The sequence below is a fragment of the Mastigoproctus giganteus genome, chromosome 8 (genome assembly GCF_048544385.1).
Source record: "Mastigoproctus giganteus isolate SK-2022 chromosome 8, ASM4854438v1, whole genome shotgun sequence".
Lineage (NCBI taxonomy): Eukaryota > Metazoa > Arthropoda > Arachnida > Uropygi > Thelyphonidae > Mastigoproctus > Mastigoproctus giganteus.
Genome location: NC_143582.1, coordinates 157,762,011 through 157,783,179, shown reverse-complemented (window position 1 = coordinate 157,783,179; position 21,169 = coordinate 157,762,011). Strand labels below are relative to the sequence as shown.

Here is a 21,169-nt window from a genome sequence, read left to right as displayed (position 1 = left end):
GAACAGTTCGGTTTCATGCCAGAAGAGGAACAACAGATGCTATCTTTGCTTTAAGGCAGGTGATGGAAAGGTACAGGGAGATGCAAGTAGAGTTGCACATGGTGTTCGTAGACCTGGAAAAAGCTTATGATAGAGTGCCCAGACAAGAGGCATGGATGTTGTTGTTGTTGGGTTTAACGACACAAAGGCTACTTGGGCCATATTGTGTCTTCTAATAGTGAATATGAAATAATATCTATATTTTATGATATATTTGTATCCGGTTTAGGAAAGTATATAGTTCCTTTTTATTAGAATCATCTCCCAGAATCTGCAATAAATTTATTGATGACTGTGTTTTAGCAATTGATTTAAAAGTATCTAAGCGGATGTTCTGAAGGTGGGGACAGTCCACTAACAAATGGCGAATGGTCAGTTGTACTTGACATGATGTACATTGTGGAGCGCTGTCATTAGTTAATAGATAGAGATGAGTGAGATAAGTATGCCCAATCCTGAGCCTTCCTAAAATTGTTTCTTCTCGTCTGCTTTTCTGGAAGCTGGAGGGCCACAGCTTTGGTTCTGGTTTTATTTGGAATAATTTGTTTTCTGGATAACTTCTCCAGATTAATGACCAGCTATTGTAACATGCTTTATGGATGATATGTTTATAATCAGCATATGGGGATCGAAAAGTCTGCAAAAGAGTAGTATCTGGTTGTTTGGCTGCTAGATCTGCTCTTTCGTTTCCTGCTATCCCAGAATGACCTGGAATCCAACAGAATGTTACAGTTTGGTTTGACTCATTACACACAAGTAATTTAGAATGGATTTGTTTTATTACAGGGTGAGAGGAGTTGGTATTACTATTTATGGCAGAGACAGCACTGAGCGAGTCAGTGTATATTATGGCAGACGAAATTAGAAGTTGAGTAATATGCCCTAGAGCCAAGTTAATAGCATAAAGCTCAGCAGTGAAGATACTGCATTCTACAGGTAATGAGACAGAAGTGCTGAAAGATGGAAAGATCGCAGCAGCGCCTACTTGGGTCTCAGTTTTCGATCCATCTGTATAGATCTTACAGGCCTGTGAATTAAAAGCAGAGTGAGCTTCATGTAACTGTGCGATATTGAAGGGACACAAGGTGTTCTTTCCCCACTGTTGGAAATAGTCATCGTAAATTGCAGGGATATTTGTCCACGGTGGATCAGGAGGTGTTATGTCCTGATATATATTGTCGATTGCAATATTCCACGTTTGAGTTAGTTCTTTAAGTCTAAGTGCAGCAGGTCTGTTTTCATTTGGTTTACTGTTGTAAAATGAGTCCCATTCGGTGTTGTACAGACATCTCCAATTCGGGTGGTAGGGAAGACTGCGGATTTTTGCGGCATACATTAAAAGCAATGTTTTCCTCCGAAGATGTAAGGGAGGTTCGTGGGCTTCAATGTAAAGGCTCTGGACTGGGGATGTTCTGAAAGCCCCTAGAGAAACTCGAAGGGCACTGTGCTGGATGGTATTTAATCGTTCTAATGTACTCTTCCTCGCAGAGTCATACACTGGGGAACCGTAGTCCAAACGGGATCTGATGAGAGCTCTATAAATATGGATAAGCGTATGCCGATCAGCGCCCCAAGACATGGATGACACACACCGAAGGATATTCAATTTCTTCAAGCAGATGGTACGAAGATAGGCCACATGTGCTTGAAAGTTCAGTTTTCTATCTAGAATCAGGCCAAGAAAGCGGACAGTGTTAACCAGAGGAACCGACACATTTTTTATCTTTAACTCAGGATCAGGATGAAATGACCGGAGTTTGCAGAAATGAGTGGTAGTGGATTTCTGTTCAGCAAGATGGTATCCATTGCGTAAAGTCCACGATTCTATTCTGTTTAGAGTAATTTGTAACTGTCTTTCGATAGTATTCATATTTTGTGATTGGCACGATATGGTGAGGTCATCTGCATACATATATACTTCAATAGTTTTTGGAAGATCTTCCAATATATTGTTGACCCTAATTGCGAATAGGGTTGGACTCAGTATAGAACCCTGTGGGACACCCTCTTCTTGAATATGAGATGCTGATAGGAAGTTTTGATATCTGACTTGAAAGGTACGTAACTTTAAAAAGTTCTGAATAATTTGAGGGAGATAGCCTCTCAACCCTAACTGATGCATATCTGTGATAATACCATGACGCCATGTGGTGTCGAATGCTTTCTGAATATCCAGGTTGACCATAACTAAATGTTGTCTCCTGATGAAGGCGTTACGTATGTTGGATTCAATTTTGACAAGTAAATCTAGGGTGGACCTGTTTTTGCGGAAGCCATATTGGTGATCAGAAAGCAGATTTTGGGATTCAAGAATCCAGGTGAGCCTCTTATGCACCATCCTTTCGAAGGTCTTGCCCAAACAGCTTGTCAATGATATTGGTCTGTAATTTTGAACTAGAGATGTATCTTTTCCCGGTTTTGGTATTGCACAAATATAGGAATGACGCCATGAGAGAGGATATGTGTTTTCTGAGAAGATCCTATTATAAAATAGCAATAATATGTACAGATCAGCTTCACACAGATGTTTAAGCATTCTGTAGTGAATGCCGTCTGGTCCTGCTGCACTATTTGGAGATTTACTCAAGGATTCTTTGAGTTCAGCTATAGTAAAGGGCTGGTTATATGGAAGTGGGTGATTAGTTGAAAAATTCAATTTTTTTCGTTCTTCATTAGTTTTAATTCTCTGAAAAGCAGTCACATAAGTGGTTGAGGCGGAAGTATTATAGAAATATTCTGCTAAAGCATTTGCGATGTCAGTAGGAGAAGATAGGTCCTGCCCATTCCACTGAATTATTGGAGACTGTACAGGTAGAAATTTTCCATTGAGAGCTTGTATTTTTTTCCAGATAATCCGAGTGTCAGTATTTTTGTTAATAGTTGAGGCGAACTTAATCCAGGAGTCACGTTTTGCTTTTTTCCTAATTTGTCTTGCTTTGGCTCTCAGTTTTTTGAAAGCTATAAGGTTGGCAGTAGTGGGGAATTTGCGAAATTGGTTCCAAGCACGGTTTTTTTCTACTTTCGCTATGGTGCAATCTTGATTCCACCAATGGTTTTGGTGTACCCGCTTGCTCTGGTTGGATTTTGGAATAGACATTTCAGCTGCTGATAATATATGGCTGGTAATGTGTTCGGTTACTTCATCAATATGTTGTTGCTGTACATACTGTTTGTTTAATAGGACACAAGTACAGTAGTTTTTCCAGTCTGCTTTGTGGAAATTCCAAGATATACGGGCTTTGGGGCATGATACGACCTGTGTTTGAAGTGAGCTGATGATTGGAAAATGGTCACTGTGGAATGGATCGTTCAACACCAACCATTCCATACTTGGAAAAAGAGATGCTGAACAGATAGATAAATCTATGGCAGATGTTGTGCCTGCAGGTAATTGAACATACGTTGGCGAGCCAGTGTTTAATACAGTCAGATTATGGTTATCTAGGAATGTTTCAATTAATTGGCCTCTCTTATCCATAGTGGAGGATCCCCACAATGGATGGTGACCGTTAAAATCACCGAGTAAACAGACAGGAGGTGGCAGTTGTGTTAAAAGGTTGTCAAGTTCAGTCTGGGTACAAGGATAATTAGGTGGTATATAAACAGATGCAAGGGTTAATGATATTCCCATTGCTATCCGAACTGCTACAACTTCTAGGGAGGTTACTAGTTGGAGATGTCTTGATGGTATGGTAGTTTTGACAAGAATACCTACCCCTCCACGAGAAGAGTCAGAATCCCTGTCTCGCCTAAACATAGTATAGTTTTTGAATTTGAGTGAAACTTTTGGTGATAAAAATGTTTCCTGTAAGCATACTCCTAATGCGTTAGTTTGTGTGAGTAAATCATTCAGGTCATCTATATTACTGCGTAATCCTCTGCAGTTCCATTGTAGGAATTTGTTCATTGCTTGGGTTTATTTGACGAAGATTGATCTGACTGTTTTTTCTGAGGTTTCTGCCTGCTTAGTTTTGATTTTTCATTTTTGGGAAAGGTTGGGCGTCCTGTATCCATGGTATCATTGGCATGTAATTCTAGGACTGTGTCTTCGTCCTCTGACTGAACTTCCATTTGAATGTTGCTATAGCATGATTTCATTGTCTTTTGATTTTCAACACTAACAGATTTTGTTCTTTCGGGCAAGGTTGAGATGGCATCAGTTGGGATACTGATTGGCGTGTTGCTGGTTTCATTAACTGTAGATTTTTTATTGCACGTTAGCATGGTTTTGGCCCAGGTGGCAAATGAAATGTTTGGTTCTATGGAGACATCTGTTTGAGTTGAAATTGACCGGCTGTTTTTAGAGACCGATGCGTATGATCGGCTAGGCATGGTTAACAGTATTTGCTTCCTTGCTTCAGGGTATGTGACTTTATGCTCTACCTTATATTTCTGGATTTGTTTGCCTGTTTTCCAAAGGTCACATGCTTTAGAAAAGGCAGGATGGCTTCCTTTACAGTTAGGGCAACTAGGAGTGGCAGCTGTACAGTCTCCTTGGGAATGCTCCTTAGAGCCACAAATAGGACACACAGCATCGCCTCGGCATGCCGTCTGAGAATGGCCATACTTCTGGCACTTAAAGCAGCGAATGGGATTTGGGATGTAAGGCCGAATCTTGCAGTTTAAATAACCTGCTTTAACAGAAGATGGAAGAGTCGGAGTACTAAATGTCAAAATGACGGACCTGGTTGGTAGTAGGTTCCCATCTTTTTTGGTCATTATTCTCCGCGCATGAGTCACTTTTTGTTCCCTCAGTTCTTGTATTATCTCTTCTTCTGACACTGATAGTAAGTCCCATTCGCTGATAACGCCTCTAGAGGTGTTAAGAGTGTTATGGGGCGTAACTGACACTGGAATACTGTTAAATGATGTTAATTTTAACAGCTTCTCTGAGTGAGTTGTCTTAGAAGTTTCAATTAGAAGGTCTCCAGATTGGAGACGCTTAACCATTTTGGGAGATCCACAAACCGATTCTAAACATTTCTGTATAAGAAAAGGCGATAGTTTGCCAACAGGTTGCGTGGATAATGAGTGCATTATAAGAAATGCTGGCACGTCATTATTCTGATTTTCCGTCCTTAGTCTCTTTGGACGATTGGAGTCATGGTCAATGTCAGGAATTTCTGACCTTGAGCTCGAGGGCTCTAACAGTGGATAGTCACTTATATCCATGTCGGCTCCTTTTGGCCCTGGGGGTTTGTCTTTACCACCCAGGTTACCGGCCCCGCCACGGGGAGGCAGGAGCAGTGCCACGAGGTGACCAAGCGGCTATTAGTTGTGTTAGTAATAAAGAAAACGAAACAGAAAGGTTTCTTTCCTTTCTGGCCCTTTGCCTACTTCTTGCAGAACAAAAGAGCTACTTAAATATAAAATGAGAAAAAACGGTATTCAGAAATAAACAGAATATATACAATGGCAAAAGCTCTTTAGATAGCTCGCTTTGGAAAACGCACTGAGATCGCTTGGCCACGGAACGCTTGGCACCCGGGGCCAAGAGGCATGGAGATGCACGAGGGAGAAGGGTGCATCAGAAAAGTACATAAGGCTTGTGAAAGAAATGTACAAGGGAGTGGTGACTCAGGTTAAGAGTGTAGATATGACTGAGGAGTTCTCCATAGTAGTAGTTGGACTGCACCAGGGATCAGCACTCAGCCCATATCTGTTTGATCTGGTAATGGATGTGTTGGTGAGAGACATGAAGAGTAGAGCACCATGGAGTATGCTGTTCACGGACGATATCGTACTGTGCAAACCATCCCAAGGAAAGGTAGAGAAGAAATTGGAGGAATGGAAGAAAGTGTTGGAAGAGAGGGGCATGAGGATAAGCAGAACAAAGACAGAATATATTACATTGAATGGAGAAGATGAGAGTTCTATAAAACTGCAGGAGGAAAAGCTATCATCAGTTTCGAAATTTAAGTATCAAACATTGAGAGGGATGGAGGATTGAGTGCAGAAATACAGCACAGAGTGCAATGTGGATGGTTGAACTGGAGAAAGATGAGTGGGGTGCTGTGTGATAAGAAAGTAAGTTGCAGAATGAAGGGAAGATTGTATAAAACTGTGGTTAGACCCACATTGTACGGTGCTGAGACATGGGCGATTACAAGGGCCCAGGAGAAGATGATGGAAGTGGCAGAGATGAGAATGCTAAGATGGATGTATGGTGTGACGAGGAAGGACAGGATAAGAAATGGCTACATCAGAAGTACGGTTAAGGTGGGGCCTCTGAGTAAAAAAAAAAAATGCAGGAATCTAGGTTGAGGTGGCTTGGACATGTGGAACAAAGAAGTGAAGAGTATGTGGGGAAGAGGTGCGAAAAGTTGGAGGTGATAGGGAAGAGGAAGAGACCTAAGCTGAGATGGAAGAACAAGGTGGCAGAGGATTTAAAAGAGAGAGGAAGCCCAGGATAGGGAGGAATGGAGGAAAAGAATTAAGGATGGAAACGCCGGCCCCATATAACCGTGGGAAGAAGGTGAAGATAAAGAAGTTCCGTAACACTCAAATAATTTACATATGTTTAAAAACATATTTATCACTTTATTTTTATGTATAGATAACACAACAAAAATTTAAGAATAATAAACAGGGTACAGTAAAAAAAAAAAAAAAAAGGGATGGTGTGAAACCTTCGAAATGTATGAAAAAATAGTTTATTCCATATCTTATTTGCTTGTTAATATAGAAAGAACCTTCCTCTTTCTCAGTGGAAAGTCTTCACTACTGCTCAGAATTTTTTTTGAATTCGTTTTCCAAAAAGATTGTTGGAATCAGTTCAATAAAATCTATCATCAATGTTTGTTTTGTTGTTACTTAATTCCTTATAAATCTCGTCATATTGGGCTAAGCAGTTTCATAATTCCCTTCCAAATCTTATACTGCGATCCAAGTTTGGATCAATATCGAAGAAATAATTTAAGATTTTTAGCCATTTCGAGTCCTTTACTTATTATGCTGACAGTGAGTGTTGAAGCTGGGTTAACATTATCATGTTCAGAGTCACTGGATATGGAACTGATAACCAATTCTACCAATTCTCTGTCCATCACCAAATCTCCAATTTCAGAAGGAACCAAATCATAAAATACTCGATAGGTGGAATAGGACCAGGGTATGTCTGCCAGGGGCAAAGGTTGATGACGTTGTAGAGCGAATATCATCTTTTAAGGGCACAAAAGGTGATATAGTTGTACACGTTGGCACTAATAATATGAAGAGTAGGAGACCGGCAGAATTACTTAACAAGTACAGGTCACTGCTGAACAAAAGCCGAGAATTAGGGTTGAAGTTGAAAGTGTCTGCAATTCTGCCCAGACACGATAGGAGGGAGTATATGATGAGAGCCTTGTCGATCAATTCGGCCCTGGAAAGATTGTGCAAGGCTCAAGGGGTAGAATTTTTTTCAGCCTGGACTGTACTTGTTAACAGGAGAGATTGCTTCTACAGGGATGAGATACACTTAAATAGAAAGGGTGCAAGAATATTTGCTGATGCTATCGAGGCAGTGTTAGGTGGGTCGGAAAACTGCTAGCTTGGGGGGACACAAAGACCAATAGATTGACAGTAGCCACTGGCAGAGGTGAAAGAGATTCTTGCACTGCTTCTATGAGAATGAGCAGAAGCCTGAAAAACAAGATGCATGGTATTTCAGAGACTGGTGGGAGCCATTGCGGTACAAGTAAACACATGGGTTGTGTTAGGGTAGCTAAGAATAGAAACAGGTGCAGGTATACTTGCGTGTACACCAATGCTAGGAGTTTAGTAAATAAATTTGATGAATTTGAGGTATTGCTCAAAACATCGAAGGCAGATATTGTTGGGATATCAGAGACGTGGTGTCACACAGATATAAGGGATGCAGAACTACAATTTGGGGAGTACAACGTCTACAGAAAGGATAGACAGGATAGGAAGGGGGGAGGGGTTATGCTATTAGTTTAAGAAACACATAAAAACCAAGGAAGTGAAGCCAGTCGACATCGCTGGACAGTGCAGTGTTGAGTCAGTTTGGTGTGACATAAACATTGGGAGATCAAAATTGAGAGTAGGAGTGTGCTATAGGCCTAATGACTCTGATGAGTATAATAAGGAACTGTACAGGGAAATAGAGTGGGCCAGTAAATCAGAGTCTTATAATGGGAGATTTTAATTTCCCAGATATTGACTGGAATTTTGGGGCTGGTTACTCACACACTAGCAGGGCTTTTGTGGATTTATTGGATGATTGTTTTCTACATCAGCATGTTCGGGAGGCAACTAGAGGGAGTAATACTCTTGATTTGATTATCAGCAGTGATTCTTCATGCATTAAGAATCTGCAGATAAATGAACCACTAGGTGGCAGTGATCACAGTGTGCTGAAGTGGGATTTACTCAAAGAGGTAACTACCATTAGGGGTAAAGGGAAGGGTTATTGCTTCCGTAAAGGCGACTACGATGGACTGAGACAGTATTTAAATTCTATACAGTGGGACCAACTGATGATGTTACCAACAGCAAATTCAAAATGGGAAGCATTCAAAGAACTTATCTTGGAAGCTACTAGGCTTTACATACCAACTAAGAAATATTGTTCAAGGTTTAGGCCAAAATGGATGTCAGATGAACTAATGAGGCATATGGCAGAGAAGAAAAATGCATGGGATACATACAAATTAACACATGACACAGAAGCCTATGATAGATACAAGTTGATATGCAACCAAGTTACAAAGGAGGTTAGGCAGGCGAAGGCAGATTACGAGAAATCCTTGGCAAGGGATGCAAAGAAAAACAGCAAAGAGTTCTTTACTTATGTAAACTCTAGAAGGAAGGGGATGAATCAGATTGGTCTACTTGATATTGATGGGTCAACTGTTGATGATCCTGCTCAGGTAGCTAACAAACTAAATGAATATTTTGCATCGACATTCACACATGAGGAGTTATTCAGCGAGGGGAATGCCAGAGTTGTATTCAACTCTAGCAGTAAGCTACAGAATCTTGAAATAACTGGGAGTAAAGTGGAGGAGAAACTGTTGAAGATAAACACAAGAAAGGCATCCGGGGTGGATGGGATCTATCCAGTTATATTAAAGGAGGCAGCAAAGGAAGTAAGCAAACCCTTAGCCATAATTATGAGAGCTTCCTTGGACTCAGGGGAGGTACCCATAGACTGGAAATGTGCAAATGTGACCCCAATTCACAAAGGAGGATCAAAGGCTGACACAAGTAATTATAGACCTGTGAGCTTAACTTCTGTTCCAGGAAAATTAATGGAGGCACTGGTTAAAGAAGCACTGCAGGATCATTTAGACAAGACTTCAGTTATAGCTCAGACACAGCATGGTTTTGTTAAGGGGAAGTCTTGCCTGACCAACTTGATTGGATACTATGATGCAGTCACAAAAGGACTGAATGCAGGGAATAACTTTGATATTATATACTTGGATCTTAGAAAGGCTTTTGATACTGTTGCACATGGAAGACTGCTACACAAATTGGAGCAGTGTGACATTGGAGGCAAATTGCTGCTATGGATAAAGGGTTGGTTGAGGGGGAGAAGACAGAGAGTGGTAATCAATGGACACTGCTCATCGTGGACTGATGTTATTAGTGGAGTCCCTCAGGGCTCAGTGTTGGGTCCATTATTGTTTTCTGTATTTATAAATGATATTGATGATGGTATATCGGGCTTAATGTCCAAGTTTGCAGACGATACAAAGGTTGGCAGTGTTGTCAAGGACACTACTGACACTATGCTGCTGCAACAGGATCTGGATAGGTTGAGCAGATGGGCTGAGAGGTGGCAAATGAAGTTTAACATTGACAAATGTAAAGTACTACACATGGGAAACAGCAACCCCAGAGCAACGTATCAACTCTGTGGTACTACACTGACAGTGGTAGAGAATGAAAGGGACTTGGGGGTGGTTGTGCAGGCAGATATGAAGTTCTCTGAGCAGTGCAGACGGGCTTCAAGAGTAGCTCATGGAGTATTGTCAATGATATACAGGAATTTTTCTAGCAGGGATAAGGAGGTGATTATTCCATTGTATAAGGCAATGGTCAGGCCACACCTAGAGTACTGTATACAGGTCAGGAGGCCTCATTTCAAGAAGGATGTAGAGCTGCTGGAACGAGTACAGAGAAGGGCAACAAGATTAGTGAATGGAACAAAGGGGTGCTCTTACGAAGAAAGGCTTAAGTTTTGCAAATTACAGTGTCTGGAGACTAGGCACCAGCGAGGTGATCTGATAGAGGTGTATAAAGCCTTGAATGGTTTAAGCATGCTCAATGCTGATGGGATTCTTCCTCTAGCTCAGAAAAATCACCTGAGAGGGCATAAATTCAAATTGAGGAAAGACAGATGTAGGATAGACGTGCGGAAATTTGCCTTTAGCCAGCGGGTGGTTGGTTGGTGGAACAGACTTCCATCCCTTGTGGTGGAGGTTGATAGCCTAAATAAGTTTAAGGCTCAGCTGGACAGGTATTTTGAACAAACAGAGGGGTGAAGTGGAAGTGGGGTTTTTTTTTTTTTTTTTTTTTTTTGGCTGATGCTGCATAAGCTTGCTTTCTTGCATCAAATGCCTCTACTAATGCTAATGCTAAAAAAATGCTAATGCTAAAAAAATGCTAATACTTCAACACCCAGTTGATGTGCAAAATCTATAATCTGAAAATATGCATTCTCTATTAGTGGAATGGCATTACCACTCAAAACCACCTCGGGCCAGAGAGCTTTCCAGCAGGCATTTAAAGTTGATAATCTAATATCATGAACTGCAAATACTATTATTTTCATATAATCTAAAATTGTAAATTTTTTCCAAACTTGGCTGACACTAAGAGTATTGTCAGAATCCAATTCATCAAAATTTTTTGGAATACTTGGTTTATGTAGTATGACTTAAAAGTAAAAATAATACCCTGGTCAAATGGCCGGATCAGTGATGTAGTGTTGGGTGGTAAGAAAATTACTTTCACATTTTCATTATATAAATCTGTTGGATGTCCTGGAGCATTGTCTATCAATAAAAGAATTTTGAGGCTCATGTTTTTTCTTAACATATGTTTCAGCATCAGGAACAAAACACTGGTAGAATCAGTCAAATATTTTTGCCATGACCCTTGTTTTTTTATTGGCATTCCAATAAACTGGTAGATTTCTTTTATTTAAGCCTTTCATTGCTCTTAGATGTAAAGCACGATTGATAATCATAGTTTTCAATATATAATCACCTGATACATTGGTGCAAAGGAGCAATGTTATTCAATCTTTGGACACTTTAAACTCTCCAATCTATTTTCAGTTCATGAAAAATAAGTTTTATTTGGCATTTTCTTCCAGAATCACCGTGTCATCAGTGTTAAAAACTTGATCAGGTGTATAAGAACCTTCCACAATTATTTTAACTAGCTCTCCTGAAAATTCTTTAGCTGCCTTATCAGCTGACGCAGCTTCACCTTTGACTTTAACATTATGCAATGAATACCTTTTTTAAAACTTCTCAAACCATCCTTTGCTTCCAGAAAACCCAGTTCTCTGATTTGCAGATGACTGTTGGGTACACTTAATCTTATTAAAAATTCTTACAGCTTTATGTCTCGTTGCATTGCCATCTACGGGCCTTCTCTTTTAGATGCTATCCTCTATCCATATCATTAATGCTTTCTCCATCGTCTCCATTGTTGTATCTCATATGTAGGATGTGTGCTTTGAACCTATGGAAGATCCTGGTGACACGTTCGTTCTAATCTTTTCTTCATTTTTATTTTAATCGTCCTAACTGTAGCTTCATTTAAATTAAAATAATTTGCAACTGCCATTGAACCTTCTCCATTCTTTAATCAATCTAATATCTCAATCATTGTATTCAAAGATATTATCTTTCTCTTCAAACCTTTTTTTTTATAAGTGTCATTGACATTCTAAAGTCTGTAAAATAATGTAAAAAATAGAGAAAATAATTTTAAATTACCTATATGTATAAAAATTATTTAAGTAATCATAGACAGACATATCTAATGTACATACCTGTATGTATTAATTTGTATAACATTAATTTAACACAACTGCTTATTTATGTATCAAAATGCCAAATGATCTCTACAATGAATCAAGCCTGGAGATGAAACAAGAAATTTGTCTGTGCATGTGCTTAACACATTCTGTGCATGCCAATTTCACACCCCTGTGCTGCCAAACTTGCTTTAAATGTTTGTAATGTACTGTATGTTGTATAATACTGTACTTATAAGACTGCAAATATCATTACAGTATTATTAACAAGGGGTAATGTACAATAAAACAAAACAAATACTTTTATTTAAACAATTTATAATTAAAGATATAGTACAGTATATATAGCAATGTTCGAACAATTGTCTACTTATATTATTTTCAAACAATTTATGTTAATACAGTTATACAGTAGTACTTACATTAGCTAGTGGACCACTTATATGCTTATAATAATAGATCATTTAAATCCACATTTTATAGAATATAATATTATTTTACAGCTTAATTATTACATCTAAATATTGCATGCACATGTCTGGCAGAATTATATCTCAGTGTACTGTAACAGTCAAACAACGACTGACATAAAATACTCAATAGCTGTAAGCTACCAATGGGTATGGGCACCTATATAGCTTTTTAATACAATACACACACACATTTTTTTTGTTATTCTTAAAACTTTTTTTTTTTTTGCTGGCTCTTGGCTAGATATGTCGGGAGTGGGATTTGGCACTCATCGGGGGTGCATTGCCGATGGATGAAATTTTTTTTTTATTTATTTTATGCTGGCTCCCAGGCTGGATGCTGGAAGCGGGATTTTTTTACTCACCAGTAGGGCACTTTTTGATTACTGCGGTTTTTGTTTGTTTATTTTTATTTATTTTATTTTATTATTATTTTTTTTTTAGTTGGCTTCCAAGTGTGGGCAGTTTGTTTGCTGGAGTTGCTGGCACCCACCAGTATTGTACTACCTGTGGCGGATGAATGAGGGATGTAGTGCAATTAGTATAGACAAAAATGTAGACACAACCGGGATGGGTACCATGAGGCTGGCATCCCGGTGGTGCCCGCTCCTTGTGGAAAGGAGTCTTTTTTTATTATTATTATTATTATTATTATTATAACATTCTACACATGCACTTGCACACATTACACTGCAGGCCTATTCGTAAATTCTGCTTGAATACAGATTATACAGGTGGAGATGGACTTCAGTCCAGGTGCCACCCCAGTCAATTATATACACACATACATATTATTCTTAAACTATGTTAAACTGAAATTGTACTGGGTAAAACGAAAATTGCGCAATTCGAGTACCATCCAAATCAAGGGTTAGGTGTATACAGAATTACAATGTAGCAACAAGAATGGATACAAAAAATTATTTTGACATTATGTACTTAGATATCAGCAAAGCTTTTGAAACTATTATACATAAAAGCCTGTTGTATAAATTGGAGCAATAGGGCACTAGTGGTGTTGATGCTCTGGATAAGGAATAATTGAGTGATGGGGTGGGGTGGTTTGTGGGAGAAAAAGTTTTCCTCCTGGTGATATTTATTCAACCCTGAGAATTCCACATGGTAGGGTAGCCAATGGGAGAAGATGGATGCGGTCACATGGTACAAGTGGGCGGGGCAGTTATGTCACCAAATGCACAGGTAAATAATTACATAGCATTTCCTGATCAGATATCGAACAGGCCGAAACTCAGAAAACCATTAAACCGCTCAGATGTAACATAAGATCTTCACAAGATCCTGATAACAAAGAAACCACTGAAGTATCATATTGCAATTGAGGTGATATGGTAGATGAATGTCAACTAGCATATCACCTAAACTCGCAAGATTCACACATTTGTGTTGTCATGGAGGGAAGGAATGCTTGCCAATGGAAGATACCTATACCTATCTAGATGATTTAAAGACTTTGTTTGACAACACAGAAAAAGGGAGACACTTCCAAGAAAATGTTTCAGTCTACAACAATCTTTACATTACAATAAATACGAGGAGGTGCCATGTTGAAAGGAACAAGTTTAATGTCCTTTAGAGAAGTTTTACAATTCGACCAAATCTACATTTATAACTGCGGAGAAGCGTTGATGGAATGAAGCAAGCGTGGGGGATTGCCGAGTGAAGCAAGCAGAGCCCCCTAGTTTAAATTTAAAAAATAATGGGTGCTGGATAGGTATGTGAAAATCTGCTTTCAGCCAGAGTGTACTAACTGTTGGAACAAACTACAATCTCATGTTACAGAAGGCAAGTTTGAATAAATGTGAAGATTAGATGTGTGGGTTTCTCTCCAGTTTGTACAGTAGTCTTCCACGCGCAACAGTGTCAAAAGCTATCCTGAAATCCAAGTATATGATATCAAAATTATTTTTGGCATCCATTTCCGTTGTAACCACATCATAGTATCCAATCAAATTTGTCAGACAAGACTTTCCCTTAACAAACACATGCTGTGTCTGAATTATTACTGCAATCTTGTCTAGATGATCCTGCAATACATCTTTAACCAGTGACTCCATTATTTTCCCTGGGAACAGAAGTTAAACTAACTGGTCTGTAATTACTTGTGTCACCCTTAGATCTCCCTTTGTGAACTGGGGATACATTTGCACATCTCTAGTCCATAGGGACTTCCCTTGAGTCCTAGAATGCTCTCATAATTATGGCTAAGGGTTTGCTTACCTCCTTTGCCGCCTCTAATATAATTGGATAGATTCCATCCACTCCAGATGCCTTTCTTGTGTTTATCTTCAACAATTTCTCCTCCACTTTGCTCTCAGTTATTACAAAATCATTAAGCAACCTGTTACAGTTTGATAAATTTCTGTAATTAAAGTAATTAAATTTCTGTAATAAATTTCTGTAATTAAAGTAGAATTGAATGTAGATGCAAAATACTCAATCAGATTGTCAGCTATTTGACCAGAACCATCAATATCAAGTGGACCAATCTGATTCATCCCCTTCCTTCCTTCTAGAGTTTATATAACTAAAGAAGTTCTTGCTGTTTTTCTTAGCATTCTTTGCCAAAAATTTGCCTTCGTAATCTGCCTTCGCTTGCCTAATCTCCTTTGTGACTTGAATACAGACTAGCGTATATCTACCACAGGCTTCTGAGTTGGCTGATAATTTATATGCATCCCATGCATTTTTCTTCTCTACCACGAATCTCATTTGTTCATTTGGCATCCATTTAGGCCTAAACCTTGATCAGTATTTCTTATTCGGTATGAAAAGCCTAGTAGCTTCCATGATTACTTCCTTGAATACTTCCCATTTAGAATTTGCTGTTGGTAACATCATCAGTAGAAACCACTGTAGTCACCTCTACAAATGCAAAAACCCTTCCCTTTACCTTTGATGTAATTACATCTTTAAGTAAATTCCACATCAGTACATTGTGATCACTACCACCTAGTGGTATCTTTATCTGCAAATTCTTAATGCATGAATAATCACCGCTGATAACCAGATGAAGAGTATTACTCTTTCTGGTTGCCTCTCTAATGTGTTGCTATAGAAAACAATCATCCAGTAAATCCAAAAAAGTCTTGCTGGTGTGTGAGTAACCATCCCACAAGTTCCAGTCAATATCTGGGAAATTAAAATCCCCCATTATAAGACTCTCTGATTTACTGGCCCACTATTTCTCTGGACAGTTGTTCATTGTACTCATCAGAGTCATTAGGCCTACAACACACTTCTACTCTCATTTTTGCTTTCCCAGTGCTTATGCCACACCAAATTGACTCAACGTTGCACTAACCATCTATGTCAACTGGATAAACTTCCTTAGATTTTGCGTTTCTTAACTAACAGCTAACCCCCCCATCATGCTTATCCTTCCTGTACACATTGTACTTCCCAACTTCCAATTTTGTACTGCTTATATCTATGTGACACCACATCTGATATCCCAACAACATCTGCCTTTGATGTCTTCACCAGCACTTCAAATTCATCAAATTTTTTACTATACTCCTAGCATTGGTGTTCATGACTTCCCTGAAAACCCCAGCACTCTACCCTCCATTCTAATAGAAGCAGGGCAAGAATCACTTTCACCTCTGCCTACGGCTACTTTTAACCTTTTAGTCTGTGAATCTCTCCAAGTTAGCAGTTTTCTGACCCACCTAACACTGCCTCGATAGCATCAGCAAATATTCTTGGACTCCTATTTAAGTGTATCCCATCCCTGTAGAAGCGGTCTCTCTCTCCTGTTAACAAGCACACACCATGTCGAGAAAAATTCTATCCCATGAGCCTTACACAATCTCTCTAGGGCCGAATTAATTGACAAGGCTCTCATCATGTACTCCCTCCTATCATGTCTGAATTGTAGACAGTTTCAAATTTAGCCCCAACTCATGACTTTTTTCAACAATGATCTGTGTACTCGTTAAGTAAGTCTGCAGATCTTCTACTCTTAATGTCATTAGTGCCAATGTGTACAACAATATCACCCTTTGTCCTTAAAAGATATCTGCTCTACAACTTTTGCCCCTAGCAAACATACCCTGGTGCCATTCCACCTATCCTTTTTACACAATATATTACCCATCTCCCTGAAAATGGAGTCACCAACAATAACTATCTCCTGAAAGACTGGCGCATTTCTGCTGTGTAGCCTGATGCAGAAGAGGGATCTCTGATGTTGAGTTGAGCAGTTGAGAGCTTGATGGGTCCCCCACTTTAACACCTTCGAGGGCATCTACCAACCACTCTGTACTATAACAATAGCAGCAAGATTCAAACAAAACAACGGTTTTACATATATTAAGTTGAAGCCTACAAAATCTCTATCTAAATTAAAAATAGCAAGTGTAACTAGGTCTATAAAGCTACAAATAAAGTACGATATAATATCACAATCAAGTAAATAAAATAGCAAAAAAAACATTTCTTGGAGTTCGAATTTCACTGCATCCACTTGTAAAGACACTTAGTGCCAGAGAGAGAGAGAGAGAGAGAGAGAGAGAGAGAGAAGCTCTTTTTCTTACCATGCTCTATGCTCAGTTCTGTTTCCTTAAAATGAGACCAGTCCTCAAACTAGTCGCCTTTCTTTAAGAAGTAAGTGCTCTATGCTCAGTTCTGTTTCCTTAAAATGAGACCAGTCCTCAAACTAGTCGCCTTTCTTTAAGAAGTAGTACCATAAAATAATGAATCCTGCTGTTTTGTTAACTTGGTTGTTAGCTGACAGCTATACCACATTGCTCCATGTACATACAATAAAATGCTCTGTGCTCAGAATGGCAATATCTCTTGCAATTACATTCCTTGAGAACAGCAACTGTTTCTGAAAAGGCATAGCCTAGCCATTCACATCTTTATAAATAAATGGTCAGCCTGCCAGCAGTTTTGAAATTTAACACACTATCAATATGCTTTTTTTTTTTTACACTTGACATGATGAATGTTATAGTACATGTTATAAAAAAAACAATTCAGAAGTGAAAATAGAGTTTTGTTATCAATTAATTAACTGGTAACAAAATATTATAACTTTATAGAACATTTAATAAAACTCTGTAGTTTGATGTTCTCTAAACTTAATCATTCAGTTTAATTACAACTGTAAAATATGTATTATTATTCTTCTTCTGCATACTTTAAGTCTCTTTTTCTCTTTCTCTCTCTCTCTCTCTCTCTCTCTCATGGGTATCATGATTGGCATCTTTAGCTGTGATTGATTGGCTTATTGATAATTCCTAAATATCACATTAAAAATGAATTTGGAATTTTTTTTTTTTTCCCTGGATGCATGAGTCTTCTGCTGCTGAATTGGTAGTTAATTTTTTTTTACATAAATTGATCCATGAAAAACACTTCAGTCACGAAGAGTAAATAAATTGTGATTTCTTCAAAAAAAGGGGGGGGGGGAATTTTTATACAAGGCCTATTTGTAGTTAAGCAAGCCTGTCCTGTGCAACTTCTATCCATTTAGCTGCTGTTTACAATGAGTAAATTCGCCTACTGTCTTACTGTCATCTAACAATTTTTTAAACGATATTATATAAAATTTAAGAGATAACTGATCATTTTCCAGCATGTACGATGTAGTTCTGCGATCACTGCATCCATAGAAATTGGTACCCTATCGGTCGATCTTCGCATGCGTAGAAACTGATACCCCAGCTTCACCGCAACTTCGTCATGAATTTGATCACGTGACAACTGCTGCACGCTTCAGAGCAACAGTTGTCACACACAAGTTCTTCTGCGATCAATGCATCCATAGAAACTTGTACCCCGGCACTAGCTTCCACGCTACTTTGCCATCATTGCTTGTCACAAAGATGCATGGGAATTTGGTCATGTGCAACTGACGTTCACTTCAGCACAGTGGCAGTTCTGCTGCTATCTTCGATTCCGTACAAACTGGTATCCCTTCGGAAGGTCACGTGAATTTGGTCATGTAACAACTGATGCCTGCTTCAGTGCAGCAGCAGTTCTGCTATCTTTGCATCTGTATAAACTGGTACCCGTTTGGAATTGCATGTGACAACTGACACTTACTTCAGCACGGTGGGGGGATGGTCACGTGACAGTGTAAACTGAATGCAAGCAGTGGGAGGAGAAAACTTGACAATTACTGCAGTGACATCATGCCTCCTCAAAACTCAACTGGAAAGTACCAGTTTGTAAAGATTAACCAAACACTTTCCACACTTTTATACCACCACAAGCTTATATTATTGATACCTGGCAGAATATGTCTATGGATTCATGCTGTTTTTGCCATGTTCTAATTCTCCCATCAGCATGAAACAGGAGGAACCAGGATTAATCAGACCAGGAATTTCTCCAATTTTCCACTGTCAAAATGTTGGCATTCCTAAGCAGTGGTGGATCCAGAAAAAAATGACAGGAGGGACACCATTTTGTGCACTAGAATGGCAATCACATTAGCATCCATGTTGCCAAATGTAGTCAGTTGAAAATAGCTGAGCCACAATGCAAAAATAGATAAAATCCTATGTTAACAATGAAAAAAAAAAATTTTTTTTTTATAGCTAAAGGGAATTTAAACAATTGTATATTTTCCAAAAAAAGACAGAGGAGGCATGTGTCCCGGTGCCCCTACCCTGAATCCACTACTGTTCCTAAGCCTACTGTAACTCATACCCTCTTGTTTTTTTGCTGACAGCAGTAAAACCTGTGACAAGATATGAGTTGCGCATTCTGAAACGCCTCTTTAGTTACCACTGTTGTACCGGGTTGTTATTTGACTGACTTCGTCCTTTTTATTACCCTGCATAAGTCTTGTCAACTTCCACTGGCTTCTCACATCTGACTTGCTGACCATAGGACTGCAATTGGATGGAGTTTGCTGACCATAGGACTGCAATTGGATGGAGTTATTGGACCAAACTCAATACACCTGACAAACAGTCACACATGCAATACCCAGAAAGGTTATAGTTTCCATTACATTCATACCATGTCATGTTCAGAATCACTTCATTTTTCATCTTAATTTTGCCCATCACATATAGCATCTGGTATGCACCTGCCCACCTTTATATCACAATATGAACATTATCCTATTAATAAAGGAGTGCTTCATTTCATGTAATGGTTAGGTGTACCAAATAAAGTGGTCACACAGTGTAAAAGGTATGTGCACATATTTTATTTGGACAGATTTTTTCTAAAAATGTGTTTTTCCACAAATAGAAATTACAGCTGAAGAGCCGGTTGTGAGGACTATGTGAATAATATGAAAATAAAACATTAAAAAATAAGAGAGAGACTTACCACCACCAAGCAAAAGGAGAGGCAAATTCCAAGATGCTATTAATTCTACACAAGAAATTACTCCGTGCGATGTAAGATTGAAGCAAGCCATAGGATCCCCTGCTAAGGTATCAACTCCACACTGGCACACAACAGCATCTGGTTTGAAACTATCATAAGCAGCAGTAAGAACCCTAACAAAAAAAAAAGTATTTTCATTTTAATAATATAAAGTTCTGCAATAAAGAAATTACCACGAAAACTAAATCTTATGCTTTTTTCCTGGTTACATTCTTGTCAGTATCTTTTAAGCTTAAGTTCCAATACTCCCTCCAGAAATACTATAACTCAGATAGAAATGGCAATGCCCAAATGAGTAACAATTTCACTGATAACATAACCTGCTAGTCTAGTAGATATATCTAGTTCAAATGACAATTTTTTTCCTTGTTTCTGATGTAAGGAGTGTACCAATCTTAAATTAAGACTTGGTATGTTATTGAATGCATTTGATTCAGTGAAGGAATAGATGACAGCCCTAGAAACAAGTAAAAGTGGGAACTTATCATGAACTCAAGAATCACCTAGTGACCTGATTCACTCACTATCTGGGCTTTACAGGTTACCGCATTCAACACAAGAGAACTGATCGTGGAGTTGTTGTTGTTATTTGGTTTTTAGGCACATTAGCAACTAAGGCCATATTACTCCGGGGATATGCGGTGGTCATTCCCTGATCTTTCCACATCCTCCGTATTTGGTGGTCACAGGCTCGAACCCTGGTCTAATCAAGAAGCGTGTGCTACGCACTGCTGCTCCTCCACTCCTGGCTACGGTGGCGCCCCGTGGAGTTGTGGGGAACCATCAATGCTGCTTGGCCCTAAGCACTATGTACTACTAGTGACCTCTGCAGGCAATGCACCCAGGATCTCTCAACCAGAAACTCCACCAACTAGGTCTACTAAATACTGATCTCTGTTTCTGTGGGTCTGTCGAGAGTTGGGAACATCTACTCTTTGAATGTACTATCTACGAGGACCATAGACAACAACTCCAGGCAGCAATTTCAGGATTTTCTCCTGACCAAGTAGAACTCCTGGTCCATTCCAAAAGGAACTTAGGTGCACTACAGCACTTTGCGGCAGAGGTATTCAAGCGTAGAAGGAGGATCATCCTAGAAGCTTCTGCAATTCAATAACTAGTTATTTATTTTTATTATTTTTTATTATTTTATTATTTTTTTTCTCTCTCTCTCTCTGCTTCTCATAATCTGCTAGCACTAGTAGCCCTAGCACTCTCCTGATAGCCTTTTCCTATCCACCCCGTGTGGGATAATTATTTAAAAAAAAAAAAAGTTTTTCTTTCT

At 39.0% G+C, this 21,169-nt stretch overlaps 1 protein-coding gene across 1 annotated transcript in view; it reads right to left on the bottom strand.

Moving 5' to 3' along the window:
* The window catches only part of LOC150081953 (histone deacetylase 8-like), a 191,546-nt gene that overhangs the window by 44,577 nt on the left and 125,800 nt on the right, over window positions 1-21,169 (bottom strand). The window contains exon 7 of the mRNA XM_090380380.1: window positions 19,825-19,997. Within this exon, the coding sequence (XP_090236506.1) occupies window positions 19,825-19,997 (173 nt within the window). The remainder of the gene's footprint in view (window positions 1-19,824; window positions 19,998-21,169) is intronic.